General features: G+C 34.3%; 1 protein-coding gene across 1 annotated transcript; it reads right to left on the bottom strand.

The window, feature by feature from the left end:
• Window positions 1-15,463: 15,463 nt before the first annotated feature.
• LOC120075670 (alcohol dehydrogenase-like 7) lies at window positions 15,464-20,323 on the bottom strand. Its single transcript, XM_039029273.1, has 10 exons — window positions 20,144-20,323; window positions 19,905-20,041; window positions 19,768-19,814; window positions 18,979-19,304; window positions 18,541-18,623; window positions 18,217-18,292; window positions 17,954-18,018; window positions 17,695-17,790; window positions 15,852-16,016; window positions 15,464-15,737 (listed from the first exon to the last, which is right to left on the bottom strand). Exons 1-10 carry the CDS (start codon window positions 20,193-20,195, stop codon window positions 15,621-15,623), a joined length of 1,164 nt encoding a protein of 387 aa, XP_038885201.1. The 5' UTR covers window positions 20,196-20,323; the 3' UTR covers window positions 15,464-15,620.
• Window positions 20,324-21,594: the final 1,271 nt, after the last annotated feature.

Genomic DNA, 21,594 nt, shown 5'->3' with positions numbered 1-21,594 from the left:
AGAATTGCATTTTTTTATGCCTTCTTTGCGGTTTTAGGGTAAGCCACATTTTCATCTTTAGAGGTTGATCGATTGTAAATCAAATGATCTCTTTTGTTCAGTGTAGCTACTTAATCAGTGTTACAAACAGAAGTTATGTGGTCTTTTTGAAGCTTGGTCTGATCTGTTGGAGTAAGAATGCAATTAGTGAAAGCAAACAGAATCATTAAGCACTTTAATTCATTAATTTTAGCAACTAAAAAAGCATGTTCATATATTAGAAAATAGGGTTTCTTATATACCTTTGTAAAATTCCTTTAATCCACGAAATTCAGCTTCAATCTCCTCAGCAATAAGGTGTGAACCACCACGTGATCTTTTCTACTATTTTCTAAAACCTTAGATTGAATTGTAGGATTCAAAATGAGTAGGAATTTAGAAGATTATTGGAGAAGAGAAGTCAGATTTTTTTGGGTTTGTTGAAGAACTCTTCTTCTTCAAAACTAGTCAGCATTCAGCAATGCATGATCTTCATTTCAGCTCAACCTTGCTCAGTTTTGTGCAAGTTATTCATGCAACTTGTTTTTATAGAAAAATGAAAGCACCTACTTGCAAGATTAAGTGGATTTTGAGTGTTTAAGTTTGGAATCATGAATCTTTATTCATATAATATTTAAATCAAATTTAAATATTATCCAATTCTCCAATTTCGTTTAATTCAATAATTAAACGTGTAATTACATCATATATAATTATTGATTCCCTCAATTTGAACATTTCAAATTCTCTCATCGTGTTATTCTAAGGTTTAATTCATTTATGAACTAGTAAGAAAACCTAATAGACCTACAAATCATGGGCTCCAATGATCCAAGATTAACCGGTTAAACTCTTTAACCTAATTAACCAACATTTGTTAACTACCAGGTCACTCCACTAAAGCCTAGTAGTTACACTCCTCTCATTGTAGATATAATTGTATCCACTCGATATAACCATAATCAGTAAGTCAACCCTTCACAGGTTGTTTGTAATAACAACTAGGTCAAAAGTTGTTTTACCCCCGAGATTACATCTTATTCCTTAAGTCTCATTGATCCTCTAACGAACAATCGGTTTGTGATCCATTCACTAAACCAAATCTTTCTCAGGCCAATAAGAGGGTAGGGCCCATTGTTCAAGACCCAGAGTCAACAATTAAAGGGAACAACCTCTCTATTATCCCTAAAAGCGGGTAGGAACAAATTCTGTGTTGTACCCTATGTCCCCAGCTATCTATCCGGTCTTACCCCTGAAATAGGAGGCTTATTGAGACGACACTGTTGAGTCAACCCTCACCCATGCAAAGCGGGTAGGAGCCGACACAGGAGTTCATAGTTAGTTCAAGATTAAGGTCAAGTTACCTAGGTCATCACTTTGAAATAGTCAGTCTTAAATAGTAAACAATGTTATAAAGTAAGAGTGACTAATTTCTTGGTCCGATCTTATATAAACTCCTTCGCATCGAACACCCCACTCACATGTCTCCACATGAATGAATCAGGATCACTTCACAACAATTGTAACATCTACAAAGACGACACTTGATCTATTTTTATGTCTCCACATGAAATTTAAGTACTCATGTAATAGTCATGGATCTTAGTTTATTGAATTTAGGTTATTTCTAAAACGAAATGAGCAATTTAAGCATTCAATAACAACTTTATTGAATCAAATTTCAATAACATTTATATTGATTAACATAATAAGATTATTGTTTACAAATCATGAGTTTTAGGACATAAAACCCAACATGACCAAGTAAATTCTTCGTAGTGTTATGGCAAAGTATTGGTTGAGCGTTCTTTTAACTAGCAGGTGAAGAGAGGGTACAGTTGTTGTTGTGGCATCAGATTTAGGGGGAGCCTAAATTTGCAGACTCATCATAAGCAATATCAACGTTAGGGGGAGCCTAACTTAGTGCTCACTAGTTATGAGTAGATCGGTTTTATGTAATCTTAGTTGAAGTGTATGTTGTAGAAATTAAGTTACATTCTAGTGGATCTCTTTTCACATAGGCAGAAAGCCTCCCAAACGTAGGTGTGATTACACCGAACTGGGTTAACAAGTCTTTGTGTGCATCTTTTCTACTTTTTATTTTTGTCTATTTGTCTTTAATTTTGTCAATAGCATTTTTCCTAGGTTGTGGAATTATTGTGATTCACTTAGTTTTCAATTGGTATCAGAGTAGGTTGTGTAACGACCCGGCTCCCTAGGACTCGAGCTAGGTCGTTACTATACACATGCATGCATAGAATTTAAAATGATACATTTTTCATAGTGAAGTAAATGCTAAATAAATAAAGTCAAATAAAATATTTGCATTAAAACTAAATCAAAGTCAAATAACAGGGTACCCATAAATCATAATTAGAAATTTAATGAGTCTAGAAAACTGTAAAAGTTTAGAAACGAATACTAATTAGTAAGTTTCAAACATGCAGACCGAAAGTGGAAAAACATGAAAGAAATCTAAACATCATAAGCGGAAGCATAAAACTGGTCTCAGTGGCTCGATCACGGATTCTGTTTGTCATTCACCGGCGCGTCCCTACTTTTATCTGAAACATAAACATGAGAAAGAGTGAGTATAAAATACTCAGTAAGTAACCCCACTACCAGGGTCAGGCTAAGCATTTATGTCCAATAAATGCAACATGAACTGAAACTCTCTACTAGTCGGACCTGAATATTTCCCTTACATGGCTCACTCCTTTTTTTTCCTTTCCCCTAGAGTACACCTCTTATGTACACCTCAAGTCCTCTCTATGATTGTAGGGATGTGTACCTCTTTCGACACATGGTTATACCTACACCTCTTTCGTATACACATAACCCACTAAATGTGTACCTCTTACGTACACATGGTTATGCACACCTCTTTCGTATACACATAGGCCACTTAATGTGTACTTCTTTCGTACACATGGTTATGTATACCCCTCTTTCGTATACACATAACCCACTAAATGTGTACCTGTCACACCCCGCTTTAGATTAACCTATTAACTTGGATGGAATGGTGACTGCAGCAGTTACCAACTCTTTTGCTGGCACTTACTGCCTATCTAACCTGTTAAATTTTGCTTAAACCTTGAATACATACATATCACCAATATACGAACATATTAACTCAGAACTTAACACATTTACATTACAGGGTTTCACAACATTGTTCATACATGAATATTACAACTTAGTGAGCCCCATCAAGAATACTAGTCACTAGACAGACACATGTGTACTAACTAATACAGGTCTTCAATTACGCTTCCTTCAACCTGTTTCTTTGAGTGGCAGAGCAGCAACAGAAAAGTCTTTTGGGAACTGACCGCTACCTGAAAGGAAAACATTTGAAAATATGAGCTAGAAGCCCAGTGAGTAACTTAATAAAAACATAAATCTCATGCTTAAACTGAAAGTTTGAAAACATAATACTAGAACTAAAATATGCCAAGCAAACATGTACATAAAACCTTTAAAACTATTGTATCTGAAACCTGAATCTTAGTTGAGAATGAACATTCATCGCTCTAATTCTCAGTGCCAAACCATGGCCAGATGAGACCCCTACTTCGATCTCTTCATACTGAACTATGGTTAGTAGAGACCCCTACGTCGATCTCTTTAAGTAACCCGATGGGCATCTCAAGCAACTCCCTCTAAACATAAACATTGATAACTACTCTTAATCACCATTAAACATCATTATTCCCTACTTGAGAACGAGCATACATCGCTCTAGCTCCCAACGTCTGTTACCGGCTAAGAGACTCATACTTCGGCCTCTCATTCAGAACAGCCTACGTGCATGTGGAGTTTTCTATGTATCGTCAACACCTTAGGTACATTTAAAACATAGTACATCAAGCTTCATTCAACCTTAGCTTTAACCCTAACGCATGCTTCATACTTTGTAAAATAAGTTGGCTTAAATCATGTTGAACTAGCTTGTAAAAACCATTAGCATGCGTTAGGCATGGAAAACATACTTGGAAAACTCATACATTAGTAAACATCATACGTTGCTCATGCTTTCAATCATAGAAATAAGTTGCTTGGAATCACATAAAATTTAGCATGAGAATAACTTTGCTCAATCCCTTGACGTCGTATTACTTACGTGCCGTGCTTATAACTGAGAACCGCCATACCTTAGGTACTTAACTAGGATACCTTCTCATTGTCCTTCAGTATCCTTAGGATACCTTCTCGTTATCCTTCAGTATCTGTCATATAACTAGTCATAAACATTTAGTTGAGAACTAAGGTTTAGTGCTCAAATCATCATACTAGTTCATCATGAAAGTGGAGTTACTAAAACATGCTGGAAGTATTTGGACAAGATAACATACTTAAATCATATATTTGAACTTGATTCACATTTATGTCACTACATAAAGTTCAAACTTAAAACTTAATAGCCTCAGAACCTTAATTTATTGGATTCATGAATATAAAATTTAAATTTACTAAAGATTTTCAATAACAGCTTTATTGAACAAGAATATGATATTACAAACTACGAGTTTTAGGACATGAAATCCAACAAACTCCCACTTGGACTAAAACTCCTAGTAGGATCAAACGATGATGAATTTAACTGTGAGAAATTACTATTACATGTGAGTACAATAAACATATGAATACAATAAACTAGGGCATTCACACCCAACTTAATCTCCCACTTGTCCTAGTTTAGAAACACCGTAAACCTAAACTCTGTAGATGACCCTCAAAAACTTTAGCCGTGAGGGTTTTTGTAAAAGGATCAGCAATGTTTTGCTTAGAAGGTATCTGGGTCACTACAACGTCACCACGGTGTACGATTTCCCGGATAAGATGGTACTTGCGTTCGATGTGCTTTCCCCATTTATGGCTTCAAGGTTCTTTTGAATTTGCAACTGCACCGCTGTTGTCACAATACAAGGTGATGGGTAGATACATATTTGGAACAACTTCCAAATCTGTTAAGAATTTCCTAAGCCATACTGCTTCTTCTGCTGCTTCGTAAGCAGCTACGTATTCAGGTTCCATTGTGGAGTCAGCTATACAGGTTTGTTTTACGCTTCTCCACACTACTGCTCCTCCGTTAAGAGTGAACACTGATCCAAATATAGACTTTCTAACATCTTTATCAGTTTGGAAATCAGAATCAATGTATTCAGTAAGGATAAGATCCTTAGCACTATACAAGAGCATGTAGTCCCTAGTTCTCATGAGATATTTTAAGATGTTCTTAATGGTAGTCCAATGATCACGTCCAGGATTAGACTGATATCTACTGACGATCCCTACTGAGTAGCATATGTCAGGTCTAGTACATAACATTGCATACATCAGGCTTCCAACTTCGGAGGCATAGGGAATATTTCTCATATCCTCAACTTCTTGAGGTGTCTTAGGACATTGTTCTTTTGACAGATGAATTTCATGTCTGAAAGGCAACAGACCCTTTTTGGAATTTTTCATTTTATATCTAGACAATATTTTGATGCTTGAGACATGGCTAGTGTCCTATTCTTGCGATTCTGAACAATTTGGATCCCAAGAATATACTACGCATTTCCTAAATCTTTCATTTAGAATTGTGTATCTAGCCATTGTTTGACGTCAGTAAGATATCCTACATCATTCTCAATAAGTAGAATATCATCGACATATAAAACTAAGAACGTTATAGTAGAATTGACGATCTTTTTGTAAACACAAGGCTCGTCAACATTCTGTTCAAAGCCATAAGATTTGCTCGCAGTATCAAATCTTATATTCCAAGATCTAGAAGCTTGTTTCAACCCATAAATGGATTTTTGAAGCTTACAAACCTTTTGTTCTTGACCCTGTGCAATAAACCCCTCTGGTTGAGCCATATAGATACTCTCTTCAAGATCGCCAATTAGAAAGGTTGTCTTGACATCCATCTGCCAAATTTCATAGTTATAAAAGGTGGCAATGGATAAGAGTATTCTAATCGACTTAAGCATGGCAACGGGAGAGAAAGTTTCTTCATAGTCCACTACCTCTCTCTGGGTATAGCCCTTTGCCATAAGTCGAGCCTTAAAATTTTGTACTTTACCGACTTGATCGCGTCTTCTCTTATAGATCCACTTACAACCAATTGGTTTTACATCATTTGGTTGATCTACAAGTTTCCAGACAGAGTTGAAGTACATAGAATCCATTTCGAGGTCCATGACTTTGACCCACTGATCACGGTCCACATCTTTCATCGTTTGTTTATAGGTCGATGGATCCTCTATGCCGTCATCAGGTATGATGACTTGTGTTTTTGTTAAACCCAAGTAACGGTCAGGTTGTTGAACAACCCTCCCACTACATTGAGGCATTCTCAACTCTTGAGAAGTATGTGACTGACCTGATGTACTAGTTTTATCTACTACTTTAGTAGATGAACTAGCTCTATCTGTAACGTCTTTGGAAATTTTATTCAATACTAGTTTACTGCGAGGTTGATGACTTCATATGTGGTCTTCCTCTAAGAATGTGGCATTTGTCGATACAAATACCTTATTTTCTTGAGGATGATAAAACAGACCACCCCTTGTTTCCTTTGGATAACCTACAAATAGGCATAATTTTGAACAATGTTCTAATTTCTTGGGATTTTGTACCAACACATGTGCTAGGCAACCACAAATTCTAAAGTGATGTAAACTACTTTTACGCCCTTTCATAGCTCATAAGATGTTTCTAAAACACTTTTAGAAGGAACATTGTTCAAAATATGGAGAACGGATTTAAGTGCATATCCCTAAAAGGAATCAGGCAATTGAGCATAGCTGATCATAGAGTGAACCATATCTAATAAGGTTTTGTTTCTTCTTTCTGATACACCGTTCTGCTGAGGCGTACTAGGTGCAGAGATTTTGACTGGATCCCATTTTCTATCAAATAGTCTTGGAATCGTATGTCCATATACTCTCCACTTCGATCTGATCGAAGTGTCTTTATTGTTTTACTTAATTCATTCTCAACTTCAGCCTTATATTCTTTGAACTTTTCATGAGAATCAGACTTATGATGAAGCAGGTAAACATCACCATATCTTGAATAATCATCAATAAAACTGATGAAATATTCATACCCACCTCGAGCCTTGACATTCATTGGTCCACAAAGGTCCGAATGTATAAGCTTTAAGGGTATTTTGGCTTTGAGACCTTTTCCAGTAAAAGATCTCTTGGTCATCTTTCCTTCAAGATAGGATTCACGTGGAGGTAAAGAGTTATCTTCTAACTGACTTAAAAGTTCACTCTTGACCAATCTCCCTATCCTATTGAGATTTATGTGACCAAGTCTAAGGTGCCATAGATAGGCGTTGGAAGAAACCTTTTGTTTTTTATTCTGAGTTTCTAATGTTCTAAACATTTCACGTATTTAAAAAACATTGCTCTAGTTGGTCTTAAATTATATAATTGTCTTCAAGTGTAGCAGAATAAACTTGAATACCCTTTACAAAAAATGACGCTTCATTTATATTAAAGATTTGTATATAAGTGTTCTATAATCAAGCGATGATATCAAATTCCTCTTCAAAGAGGTGCATACAAAAAAATTTTAAGTACTAGATATCCTTTCAAAAAACAACTTCAGATCTTCTCACTGCTTCAACTAGATAAACCTCTCCTATTCAACTTTAGGGGTTATCTCACTTCTTCAAGCTTTTTCCAAGAACTAGTTTCCTGAAACGAGAAACAAATATGATTAGTGGCTCCTGAATCTAGTATCCAGGTTGAAGTTATCATATTCCACTAAACATGTTTCAACCGACCAGTAAATCATATTTACCTTGTGCCGTTTTCTCAGCTTTCTTCTCTGCAAGGTACTTTGGGCAATTTCTCTTCCAATGCCCGTTTTAGTTACAGTGGAAACATTTTTCTTTATCTGTATCCTTCTTTCCCTTCTTTATCGTGGGAGCCTGCCCTTTTCCCTTCTTTTTCAATTGAGCTTTAGAGGGTCCAGCTTTGAATATAGAGGACGATCCTCTTAAAAACTTTTTCTTAGTGGTAGCAACATTTGCTTCCACTTCCTTCCCCTTACCTTAAGTAAGGTTTTGGAATCGCTAGAGCTCGTTAAGAAGGGTAGTGAGGTTAAATTCTATCTTATTTAAAGACGCAATTGTCTCGAAAGGTATAAAACTCTTCGGAAGAGATTGTAAGATAAAGCTAACCTGGTTAGCCTCATCAATGGGTCCGCCATTTACTTCAGCGATATTGAAGTACATCATCATGTCCAGGACATGTTCTCTAACAGAGGTCCCCTCCTTCATCCGCTTCGTGCAAATGTGTTTAATTGCCTCGTGTCTAAGGGACTATGATGGTTGCCAAAACATTTCTCTTAATGAATTTATTATCTCTTTAGCCGTAGCTAAGGATTCATGTTTCTTTACCAAAACATCAAACATGCTGGCAAGAATGTAAACACGGGCCTTTTCATTGCTCTAACCCATCGATCGTATGCTTCTCGAACAGTTTGATTAGCATTTGAGGCTGGGGCTTGAGGACATTCCTTAGTTAAGATAAATCTTAAATCGTCAACTACCAGTATTGTGTTTAGATTTGATTTCCATGCCGAATAATTATCGCCGTTTAGTTTCTTGGAAGCTAAGAGTTGAATTATTGAGCTATTCATGCTGAAAAAGATAAACATATTCTTTTAGAAAAAACTATAATCACAAAGTAACCAATTTAATTTAGCAAACACTAATAATGTACCCTTCATTATTATATTTTGCAACGATATTTTAAAAGTTGAGAGTAATCTCCACCGAAGGGTAATCGATTATTCATCTTTTGAACCAAGGCAATCTTGACTAGATGCTAACCCCAGAATAACTCTTTATTCTTATAGCACTTTAGTTATTGTTACTTTGGTCGAGAATATACTAACATTAGTAATTCTTGTAAGTGTAACCTTCCATTTTTGGATTTCAGAAACTAGAATCAACATGCTCCCAAAAGTGGAAAGTCAATATGAAAACTGATCTAAGAGAGCCTATCCAGATTTGGAGTTCGCGGTGTTCCAAATCCTATAATACAACCCTTTAAAGGGAAAGGTCGCTCCAAGGCAGACATGCAGGTGCATTATAGGAATCTCACGGTGCGACCTAATGGAAGAGTCCGTGGGATATGTTGTTACATACCCCTCACCCACTTACTATGAACTACTTCCCCTATTCACCTTGATATTGATCCATGCAAACACTTTCCGAAGGGAGTCCACTCCTAAGCACGGCCCAAAGCCCTACATGGACCTCATGATGTGAACTCTTAGGGATGCTAGAGCTAAAAGTACGCTACTTCTCTCAAGCTGAAGTGTTCTATAACGGTTTAGGGTATAAAAAAATACTTAGAGATATATTTCGGCTAAATTAAACATATCCTAAGTCTAGGTGATAGATCCATGTATAACTCTTATACTGGATTTTAACCTATGATGTCTAGGTGATAAACAAATTTTATTACCCCACATCTCTCACACATGCTCATTAAAACCAAGGTTATTTGACTTAGACGCCAGTTTGATCTCCAGGTAAGAGGTGTTCCGTAAACCGTCATCTTAAGAACCCCCAACCTTAGACAAGATCTCCCCGGGTAAGTAAATAATTCTTTGTTTAACAAGTAATCGACCTATTCTAACTCTTTAGAAAAGCCGATTGAAATTATACCAATTTAATCCCAGGTGAGCATGCGACTTTTACCTTTGTTATAGATTTTAAAGTCTAGGTTATTTTATAACAATTATAAAATAAAATTATAACCATTATAACCCTAGAATCATACATCTATAACATACATTCATACTTGATTATCAAGCTTTAATATAACACTTTATATTAAAAAAAATTAACATGCATACTATATACATTATAACAATTATAACATGTATCAAATGTATGTACATGTTAACCTATGGTGGGATTTTAAATCTATATGGCATACTATATGCACAACAAGATTCAAAATTTAATTAAAACATACATCAACATGCATAATTAATTAAACACCCTAAAATGAATTGGTTTTGGTTCTTAAATTAAGCTAACAACTAAATCATTACAATAATAATTTAGTGTAGTACAAAAAACCGCTCTCGAACCAGCTTCAAACACTCGAACCGGCCCAAAAACTCCAAAAATTAGGTTGAATCGGTCAAACCGGCTCAACTGGACCGGCTGGTCAACTAATGCAGGGGGCGGTCAACGGAAGCCGCGGGGCATGGGTCGCGCGAAACGGAGGCAAACCAGGTCGGATCTGAGCATGTCTCAGGTTTGGTGGAGTGCATGGAGTACGCGAGTGAGGTCCGGGCTTCAGGTCGAGCCTATGAGCACCCTTTCTCGGGTCTGGGAGCAAAAATCGAGTCTGTGAGCATTTTTTTCTCCATTTTGAAGCCGTCCTCTTTCCCAGAACTGAGCAATTACAATCTAATTTCAACTCTAATAACTAGCAAATTTACAGACCCTTTTTTCACACATTAATGCTCATAAACATGTGAGCAATTACAAGTTAATACTACAATAGAAAACTTAATTTAATTGCCAAAACCTAAAAACCATTTTAGTTTCCAATCTCAATTTTATCTAATAAATTGATACCCACCACATGCAATTGAGTAAAATTAAAACATGCTCTGATACCACATGAAAGAAATATCGACATGCGCAGCGAAAATGAGAATCGATTTTACTCTAATTGCCTAAATTAAACATGCAACCCTAAATGAATTAATTAGGGTTATTTTGAAATAATACCTTTGAAGCTCCCGAAACTCCTCTATCTCCGATCGAACACGAATCAGACAACTACTAGAGCTGATCTACTATCCTCTGGACTCAGAACGGGTTGTGGGACCCGATGGATGAAGAACCCGAGAGAGAGAAAAAGAGATAGAAATAGAAGAGTGAAATTTGGGTTGGGTTTGGATTTTTTTTAGCCCTATTTTAGAAAACTATTTTGGAAAAAAGTCCAAAAGTCTTTAATCCAAAAACACAAGCCCATATTTATAGAAAAGGGCCATGCAAAATTGCATGAAAAAACTTCACAAAATCCCAACACCTAGAATCCACTATCTAAGTGGGCTTAATGTCTCCACTATAAGCCAACACTTAGCCCACTATTTTGTTAATGGAATTATCCAACAAAAGTTTGGATTTTCCCACTAACTTTAGTCAAAGGGCAAAATAGTCATTTGGTCAAAGTCAAACTTCGACCCAAAAGTCAACATTTTGACTTTTTGTGATTTTTTTCGTGTTGACTAATTTTGACCTCCCGAGCATGAATCCGCATTCATTTTCTCAAAATTCAAATCACATTTGAATATAAGGTCGGTCAAAGTTTGACTTTTCAAAGTCAAAAGTCAACTCTTTGACTTTTTACATCTTTGACCATTTCCATTATTTCCGAGCTTCCGAATATGAACGTATTCATATTCTTGATATTTAAATCACATTTAAATATTAAAGTTGTATCTCTAAACTAAAAAATCGACCACTATATCACATATACTTGTCGGTTTCTCTCTTTTTACCTAATTCGAACAATTTGAATTATTCTATCATACTGTTCTAAGTTTATTCCATATGAGCTAGTAGAGGAACCTAATAGACCTATAGATCATGGGCTCCAACGATTCGAGATTAGCTGGCTAAACTCTTTAGACGGAGCTAATCAACATTCGTTAACTAATGGGTCATTCCACTATAGTCCTGTAGTTGCACTCTCCTCACTATAGATATATTTGTGTCCATTTGATATAACCATGATTAGTAAGTTAATCCTTCACAGGTTGTTCGTAATCTCAACTGGGTCATAAAAACCATTTTACCCCCGAGACTACATCTTATTTCTTGAGTTTCACTGATCATCTAATGAACAATTGGTTTAAGATCCAACCTATAAACCAAACCCCTCTCGAGCCAATGAGAGGGTAGGGCCCCTTGTTCAAGACCTGGATTCAATATTAAAAGGAACAACTTATCTACTATCCCTATAACGAGTAGGAGTGAATTCCGTCTTGCACCCTATGTTCCCAGTTATCCACTTCATCTTACCCCTGAAATGGGAGGCCTTATTGGGCCAGCGATAATGAGCTGTCCTCACCATGCAGATCTAAGGATAATTCCGAGTGAACAGAGTTCATAGTTAGCTCAAGATTAAGATTAAGTTACATAGGTCATCAATTAACGAAATAGTCAGTTTTATACATTAAACGGCATTTAAAACGTAAAAGTGATTATTTCATGGTTCAGTCTTATGTAAACTCTTTACATAGGATGCCCCCATTTTCATGTCTTCACATAAACGGTTTAGGATCACATCGTTTGTACTAACTACAAAATGGGCTGCATCCATAGTGTCTCTAGAACAAGGTGCTCAACCTTATTCATATACTATAGACCATTTTGGCTATATATATTTGAACTTGATCCACATTTATGTCACTACATAAAGTTCAAACTTAAAACTTAATAGCCTCGGAACCTTAGTTTATTGGATTCATGAATATAGAATTTAAATTTACTAAAGATTTTCAATAACAGCTTTATTGAACAAGAATATGATATTACAAACTACGAGTTTTAGGACATAAAATCCAACACTAAGTGCAGTCCATCTTAGTGCTAACCCATGTTACATTCTAAAACTAAGCATGTGGAGATTTGATATATATTTTGTGCATTATCTTGCTTTGCAGAAACGTATCATTGTTCAACATCTCCCTGCTTTTGCTCAGGTTGCTGATATATTAATGAAACCTTTATCTGCCACTAATTTTCTTCGCTTACGAGACAAACTCAATGTTCGTGATTCTTCAACCATTGGCTTGCGTGGGGAGGGGGTGTGAAGATAGCCCATTAATTTGGCATATGCGCAACACGTGATTGCATCTTGATTTATTTATTCTTTTCTTAATTACTTGAGAGATGCAATCTTCCGACTTTTATGTAAATTTGTTGTGCGTGGGTTTAGGAGTTTTTTTCCCTCATTTGCCTGTATGTAGGGCATTTCATCGTGTACTTATGAAATGAAAAATTCAATGGAATACAGAAGGGTTTCTCCTGATTTGTATAACTTTAACTCTATAATTTATTTTTAATAAATTGTTAAGGCAGGTTGGTTTCCATGATATCCACCCGTTCAATCAAGCTCTGTAAACATACATGGGACATCTTAGAAAAAGAACATTCATCGGTAGCTCGAATATTAAAGGCAAAGTATTTCCCAAATTCCTTTTTTCTCCATGCAAGTTTGGGCTACCGACCTTCCTATACTTGACACAGCATTCTATGGGGTCATTAGCTTGCTCTCAAAGGTGGGCATTGAAGGATTGGTGATGATCGATAGATCAAACATTCACTCTAATCAGTGGATTCCTAGAGAAACTACTTTCAAGCTTCTTTCTTTACCACGTCCCCTTTCTGTATCTTCGTGGATAGTCTGGTCAGTGTTAGGCAATGGAATAAAACTCTGTTATCTGAGTTATATTCTATCTAAAAGATGTTGATATTATTCAGAGTACCCCCTTATGCTCCACATTTCGGCTGGATAGTTTATTTCGGCATTATGATAGAAAAAAGGGTCTATATTCCATAAAAAAGTGGGTACAAGTTAGCTTATGCTTCAATTATGGAAGCATTGTCCACCTTTTGCATTGAAATGGATAAATTCTAGAGATTGATGTAGACCTTTCTATCCTTGAAAGGCCCTTTTTTTGTGGTGTGCTTGCCTAAACTCCCTCTCTACACGTAATGCCTTGGCTCGTCGCTTCATCATTGCTCGCAGAGACTGATCGCTTTGCTATTGTGCTCCTGGGTCATGTATCCATGCTCTTTGGTACTGTAAGGGAAGTAAACACATCTGGTCTCTCTAGCTTTCTAGCCTTCCTCTTTTTGACTTACATTACATTGTGTTGCTTCTCTTCTTTGCAAAGCTTGAGAAATTGAATAAATTGGATGTGTGAATCTTCGCCTTCATTGTGTCTACCATTTGGCATCGACGCAACGTCCTAGTTTTTTATGGCCACATGTCTCCAGTTTTTCATCCTATTCGATGGGCGGTGAACATGGTGGAATCTATTAGTCAATCTGAGCAAGCTCCCGATCCTTTGATTCGCCCTCCCTTCTTCTTTGAGAAAGCTCCCAATTAGCCAGCTCCTCTCTTAGGCTCGTATAAGGTGAACTCTCATGCAGCTTATCGGGATGACAAAGTGGGTTTCGGTGTCATTGTTTGCGATTCGTGTGGTGATCTCATGCTTGTTATGGAAAGTCACTTTACTTTGATGGGCTCTGTTGATCTAAAGGTTATTGATATGTTTAATGGGATTTCCAATGCTTTTGAGACTGATATTTCCCTTCTCTATGTCGAAACTAATTCCAAAATTCTTTGGCACCTTTTGGTTGGGAATTCTAGCTTTACGAATGAAGTGCATGCTTTCGTTGACACTCTTAAAGATCTCCATTTTATTTTCCATCCTGGGTTTCCTGTGGGTTAATCACAAGTGTAATTCTATCACTCATGATTTAGCTATCCATACTTGATGTTTTGGACACTCAACTATGTGGCTTGAAGACCATCCTCCATGAACAGCCTTTCGTTTAGATTTAATTTGTCCTTAAATTTATTTCTATTTTTGTAGTAAAAAAAGTGCCTTTATTTGTTTTTATTTTTCTAAACCTCACAACAAACAAATTGATTGATGCACATAATTAGTAATGATCGATTGATTAAGATAATCACTAATTAGTAATAACTTGGTCATTTATTAATCGAATAAAAAGACAATTTAATTGAAAGTCAATCACAAATTATATATCGATTATTGAAAGGGACAAATCGCTAACTAAAATATAATTTAATTAATTAAAACATATATTGTCTACTAGAAGGTGAGAAGTTTGAGTCATCAATTCCCACTTTTTTATTGAACTAATTTTAAAAAATTACACTTTTAATATTTGAAGTTCTAAATTTATATCATATTACTTTCTAGGTTTCAAAGTTGAGCAAATTAATCCCTCGCGTTGCATTAAATTGAATAATATAGTCCCTAACATTTCATTAATACATGATTTTAATCTCTCAATTAACAAAAATGATCATTAATAGAGTTACTGACGTGACATTTTTAAAAATAAATAAATAAACAACAATAATAGTGATTATTATTACTATTATTTTAAAAAAACCACACATTTCCCTCCCTTTCCCTCCCGTTCTCCTCTACTCTAACCGAGGAATACTTAATAAAGGGAACTTTAGAAACACTACTTCTATTTATAAATTTAATTAAGTTTTTGAAAATTTTAAGATTTTAAAAATTAGATTAATAATTCAAATATTTAACCAACAAATATCAAAACTATGCATAGCTAAAAAGTTGAGGGAAAACGTGCATACATTAAAAAAAGGGGGGGTCAGGAATCAACACTTAACTAAAGGAACACTTTATTTAATTTTTTAAAGAAAAGGGGAAAAGAAAAGAACAGTTTATTTAATTAAAATAAGGTTATAAGGATTTTATTTTAAATGGATATAGTTGCTGACAAATAACGATGAAACCAATGCATGTGAGGTGGTTGCTCAATTGTTCATCCAAATCACACATCTCAATGACTTTCCTTCAATTAGCAAATTGAATGCTTCATTGATATCTTCAAAACCCACTTCGTGTGTCACAAATTTATCCAGCTCAAGTTTCTGATAGGTCAAACATTATTCTAATATCAATAAAATGGCAGAAATAAATATAATATAGCACAACAATATTTCACATTAAAAAAGAAAAGGAAAAAGTTTTGTTTGATAAGGTACCTTATCTGTGTACCACTTTAGAAGAGTGGGAATATCTGATTTGGGCTTTGTCCCTCCAAATAAGGATCCCATAATCGTCTTCCCACGATGAAGGATATCATAAGAGCTAAAATTCAATACTGTTCCAGGCTTGTCTACTCCTAATACAATTGTTTTTCCCCAACCCTGAGGTCAAATATGAATTTCTAGAAATTAATTTCTAGATATGACGCTAAACCATATAATCATTTTGTTTTCAGTACTTTTAATTTTTTATTTTGTTTAATTCTACTTTTGAACTTTCAATTTGAGCCATTATGTTCTCAAACTTATGACACCATATTGTAATTTTTTTTTTCCAATATAATTGAGAGTATGAGGATCCAGAACCACAAATCTTGTGGTTAACAAACTTGTATGTCAGTTGTCGCATAGCTCTATTAATAAACCACAACCCACCTTATTTAAAGAGTTACAATTAAAAGGATAGTTAAAACTATCATCATTTTCTTAATTGTTTTTATAGGTAAGATTATTTATAAATCCATCTTCAAATTGGGACTAAATTCAAGTCACTATTTAATTGTATTAAATTAATGTATAATTTCAATATCAACTGAGCATTGAGCATAGATCAGCTGTCCGTATTTCAATTTAATCATCATTTTGATAAAAGTTAGGTAGGAAGCCTATATATATATATATATTTGGATAACTTTACCCCACTATTCACGTGATAATTTCAATAATGTAAATGCTCTGCTATATAAAAATATAGTAAACAATTATATAATTTATCTTCTATCTCCAAACTTTTAATTTGATAGAAATAAAACATTTTTATTAAAAACTTTAGAGTAGTCTCGCTAAATTATAGTATTATTTCTTTTTTAATTTAGATTATATCATTGTTTTGAATAATAATGTAACATATAAAATATCAAATTGAAGACAGCTCAATGGCAATTACATATACTACTTCTTTTGAGGTCAATGATTCAAATCCACATACCTCACTTGTGTGTACATATACGTGCACATATATAAAATCTAAAGCATTTTCTTATATAATTGTATATTTCTTTTATATAAAAAATAAATGAGATGTTTGTTTATGTAAACGTTTTAACTTTCATAGATTTTTTAAAAATTTTAATTATTATTGTTAAATAATAATTCAGATAGAGATATATAATAATAATAATAATAGAATTAAAAAAATTTTAAAAATGAGGAGAGTGTTGGCTTTGGAATAATCGGGACCCACATGTGAGGGTGTGAATATAATATACCATTAAAATCCACGTGCTTAGAATCTCTGAAAAAAAAAAGGGTAAGGTGGGGAACAAAACATGGTTAGACTTTTGCAAACTCATTTTTATTTATTTAAGAACCTACTTAGGGAGCGTTTGGAGCAAGAAGTTAGTTATTATAATTCTAGATTATTATAGTTGGATTATAATAGTTTGTGTTTTGAGTATAGATTATTTTAGTTTGAATTATAATAATATGTGTTTGAGGTGTAAACTATTTTAGTTTGAAAAGAAAATAGTAAACATTATAATAAAGAATAAAAAAATAATGAATGTAAAATAGTAAAAACGGTAGCAAATTAAAGTTTTGAAATAGTGTTCACGATTGTTAATTGGGAGTTTTGAAATAGTATTACTGTAGCAAGAGGTGGTTATTATAATTTTAAGATAGTTTCGGTCCCGAATATCCCCTTAAGGTGTACCAGTATCAAGCATGCCTATCACATGGATTTCAGTTGAAAGAGTTAAATGAAACAAAGATAGATACCAAACCAAAGTATAGTCATGGTTAAGGAAGAATATTCATGGATAACAGAGAGAGAAGGGTGGACCTGTCTGCAGCATGTAAATGCTTCTTGAACTAAGGAAGCCGCTCCCACACATTCAAAGCAATAGTCTGCACCTCCATCAGTCATTTCAATAATCACCTGCTCCCCATTAAATTGTGTAAATAATCCAATGGCATCAATAATTCATTTCCAGTAAAATTCTTTAGATAAACTTGTAAACGAACAGTGAATTCTGAGCTATTATTTGTATTTAAGGAATGTGAAACCAAATCACATTCAATCTCATTCATAACCTACATACCTGGCTCACAGATTTATCGCCAAGAGTTTTGGAATTAACAAACTCAGTGACTCCAAACTTTTTTGCTGCATTTGGGAAATGAACACATTTTTAAGACTACTTAAAAATAATATGATCTTTAAATGCTTATAATGAACTTTTAAGTTTAAATAACAGTGCTTTCACATGATTGGACCATGTTACCTTCAAACTAATGACCCTTCAATAGGATGGAGCTTCACAATAAAAAATTTAAGACATAATAGAGAAATAAAAGTACTCGCCAGTTTCAAACTTATCTGGGTTGATATCGATACCAATAATCCGGCTTGCTCCGCATAGTCTTGCTCCTTCAGCAACCTATAACAACAAAGGTAAACCATGAAGTTTTAGGCGTTTGAAAAATACTTGGGTGCATTTCAGGTTACACATATCTTTATACATCTCACCAAATTGTCCAATCATAATTTTTCACAGCAAATTCTTCTTTATTTTTTTAAATATTTTAATTCATTATTCGTATGGGTAATGAAGAAAGGAAGAATAAAGATGGATGCATTCAAATATTGCCTATATTGAAACTAAGTCAACAAATAGCTCATACATACAGCCAAACCTATGGACCCTAGTCCAAATATGGCAACAGTGGATCCCTTCTCTACATTTGCTGTTCTCCATGCCGCACCAACCCCTATAACCAAATGTTTAACATTCTGTTAAATTTTGAGTGCTCTCAAAATAGTTGAGTATACACAAAAATGTTATCCTGTTGATATGACATTTGAGCAGAAATAGGTAGGAAGAATACGAAAACCAAGGCTTCTGTCCTCTCAACAAATTGAAATTCTAACCAAATAGAGGTCAAAGTTTCTTAATGAGGTATACAAGTTTTTAAGGAGGAAACTGCACTAGCAGCATTTTAAGAACAGAACTAGATTTTGTGCTCAATTAAACAGCCACTAATTAGTTATGTACTCAAACTCAAGAGCATTCAGGAGCATACAATTCAAATCTTCATAGTATTAAGTAATGAATTAGAAGTTGACCTGTTGTTACCCCACAACTAAGAAGACATGCCCTGTTTGGAGGGATTGCAGGATCTACTTTGGTTACGTTGACGATATCTACCACTGTGTATTCAGTGAAACTTGATACAAACAAAAGATGATGAATAACCTCTCCATTTAAATCTGTGAATCTGTTTGTCCCATATCGAGGCATTCCCGGAGACAGACTGAAAGGAAAATTTGTACACAGATTGCTTTTACTTGACAAGCAATCTTTACACTCCCCACAGTCAGCCATGAAGGTTGGGATTACTGTATCTCCTTCCTTAACTTCAGTAACATCCTTTCCTACACTCTCAACCACTCTGCAACATCAAACAACAAATCTGAAGCAGGTCTATTTTTAGAAGCAGAGATTTGGAATAGAATTAACTCCCTATTCTCAAGCACAAGGTATTTTCAGATCAACTACAAATTATTAGCTGTTCTTTTATTGCTTCTGTTCTGGTATGCAAAGCAATAACACAACAAGCATATTCATATGTAGTTGTCTTTGGCAGAATGGCCAATCGATCAATCAACCAGTAAATACAATTACAACAAATGATTGCCATAAATTGCTCATGTTTACAGCAGGGTACAGCTAAGAAGAAAACACAGGCAGCATTTTTCGTAGAGTATAATCCTTCCACAATATCGCTAAACAACAAATGAAAATCATAATCACAGGTATTCAAAACTTCAACACCAGATTTCATTTAATAAGGTAGAATTATACTTAAATCCATGAAAGATTGAAAATAATTGAAAAGGAGATGTGGAACTCACCCGATAGCCTCGTGGCCAAGAATTCTAGGAAAAAACCCCGGAGGATCCTTCGGAAATGGAACAACCAAAAGTCGAGTAAAAGAAATACTTCATTTACAAGATTTAACACTAAAAAGAAGAATGATTAGAAGACGAACCTTCAATTTCCAGAAGATGAGATCGCTGTGACACAAAGAGGTACATATTATCCGAATACGAACTTCACCAGCCTTAGGCGGCGCCACAATTATCTCCTCAATCACTAGCGGCTCTCCAGGCTTTCGGCAGACAGCAGCTAACAAATTTCAAACGCATTAAAACAACGGACATTTGAGGAAGAGACATTGGGTAAAAAATTAATCGGAAAGACGATACAACTGAAGAACAGAAGAAGAACCTTTGCAGCGGATAGACTGAAGTCCAGTTGCATCGGAGGAGTTATCTCCCATGGCGGAGGTCGGGAGGAGATTTCCGGTGACGAGAGCCCCTCACTCCGGCGATGTGTTGACCGAGAGATATGGTACAATAATACAATATCGTTGGAATTGGAGGTCTGAAGTGGGATTTCAAAGGCATATCTTCGTCCCATTATATAGCAACTCGTGAATAAATTAAATAAATTTGAATCTCATTACCTATTTTAGTTTTTTTTTTCATTTTCTGAACATCATATATATATATATATATATATAGAGGCTAACATCATATCTTTATAATTTGAGTTTATATTAGTAGTAATCGTTCTCAATTCCTATCACATCTTGTCCCCCTAAAAAAATAAAAAATTCACATCACATTTTTAAACCTATAAAGTTAAAAATCGATTATGGTTATGAGTTGATGCTAGAGATTGCTTTTAATATGATTAAAATTATTTTTATCATTTTGAAAACTATTTGATTTTCTTTTTAAACATTCAAAATATGTTTTAATAATATGAAAATGTATTTGACAGTGTAAAATTAAATATTAAATTAATTTTAAATGATTGAATGTGTGTTTTAGAGTGATTTAAACATAATTTTAACTTTTTCAAAACCACTCTCAAGCATATAAGTACGTAGGCTCTATTTGAAAATGGTTTTGTTTTTTCTCTATTTGTTCTATTTATACTTATTTCTTTTCAATTTTTAATTATAATTTTCACTTTAGTAAAAGAAACACTAGAAACTTTAGTCAAATTCTAAAATAAAAACAAGTTTTTGAAAATTACACTTTTTAGTTTCCAAATTTGACTTGGCTTTTTTTAAAACGTTAGAAGAAAGTGAATAATAAGGGTAGAAGAAGTGTTTATATTTTTAATTTTCAAAAACAAAAAACCAAACAGTTATTCAAATTGGGTCATAACAATTTAGTCTAATAAAAACTTCCATCAAAATTAAATGTTGATTTATTATTTTAATATTTAGACTTTATAGTCATATAAATATCAAGTCCATAATTAGTTTATCGATCTACCTATGTAAGAATTAATTTCATTAAATTTTAATGGTAATCTTTATGATAAGAATTGTTACAAAATTTTGAAAGTACATGGACTAAATTGTTACATACATGAAAGCCTGGAATCGATAAATAAAATTGATTGTAAATTTTCTAAGTGTTATTGAATTGATAAATAAAGAAAACAAAAATGTAAAGCAATAAAAAATCGATATACAAATTTATGTTATTAACTAACAGTGTGTTAGTTACGTCTACAGGCAAAAGGAGAATAGTTTATTATTTGAGAGAAAAATTCAGAATACAGAACAAAGGCACCTCGTATTTGATCGTTCAAAGTATCGGATAACAGATTCAAAGCATTTTATGAGGATTATACTTACAAAATTTCATTTGATTGATGAT

This window comes from Benincasa hispida, chromosome 4, assembly GCF_009727055.1.
Source record: "Benincasa hispida cultivar B227 chromosome 4, ASM972705v1, whole genome shotgun sequence".
In the NCBI taxonomy this organism is placed as follows: domain Eukaryota; kingdom Viridiplantae; phylum Streptophyta; class Magnoliopsida; order Cucurbitales; family Cucurbitaceae; genus Benincasa; species Benincasa hispida.
Note: the sequence above shows the minus strand (reverse complement) of the source record. Positions and strands in the feature narration are given on the sequence as shown.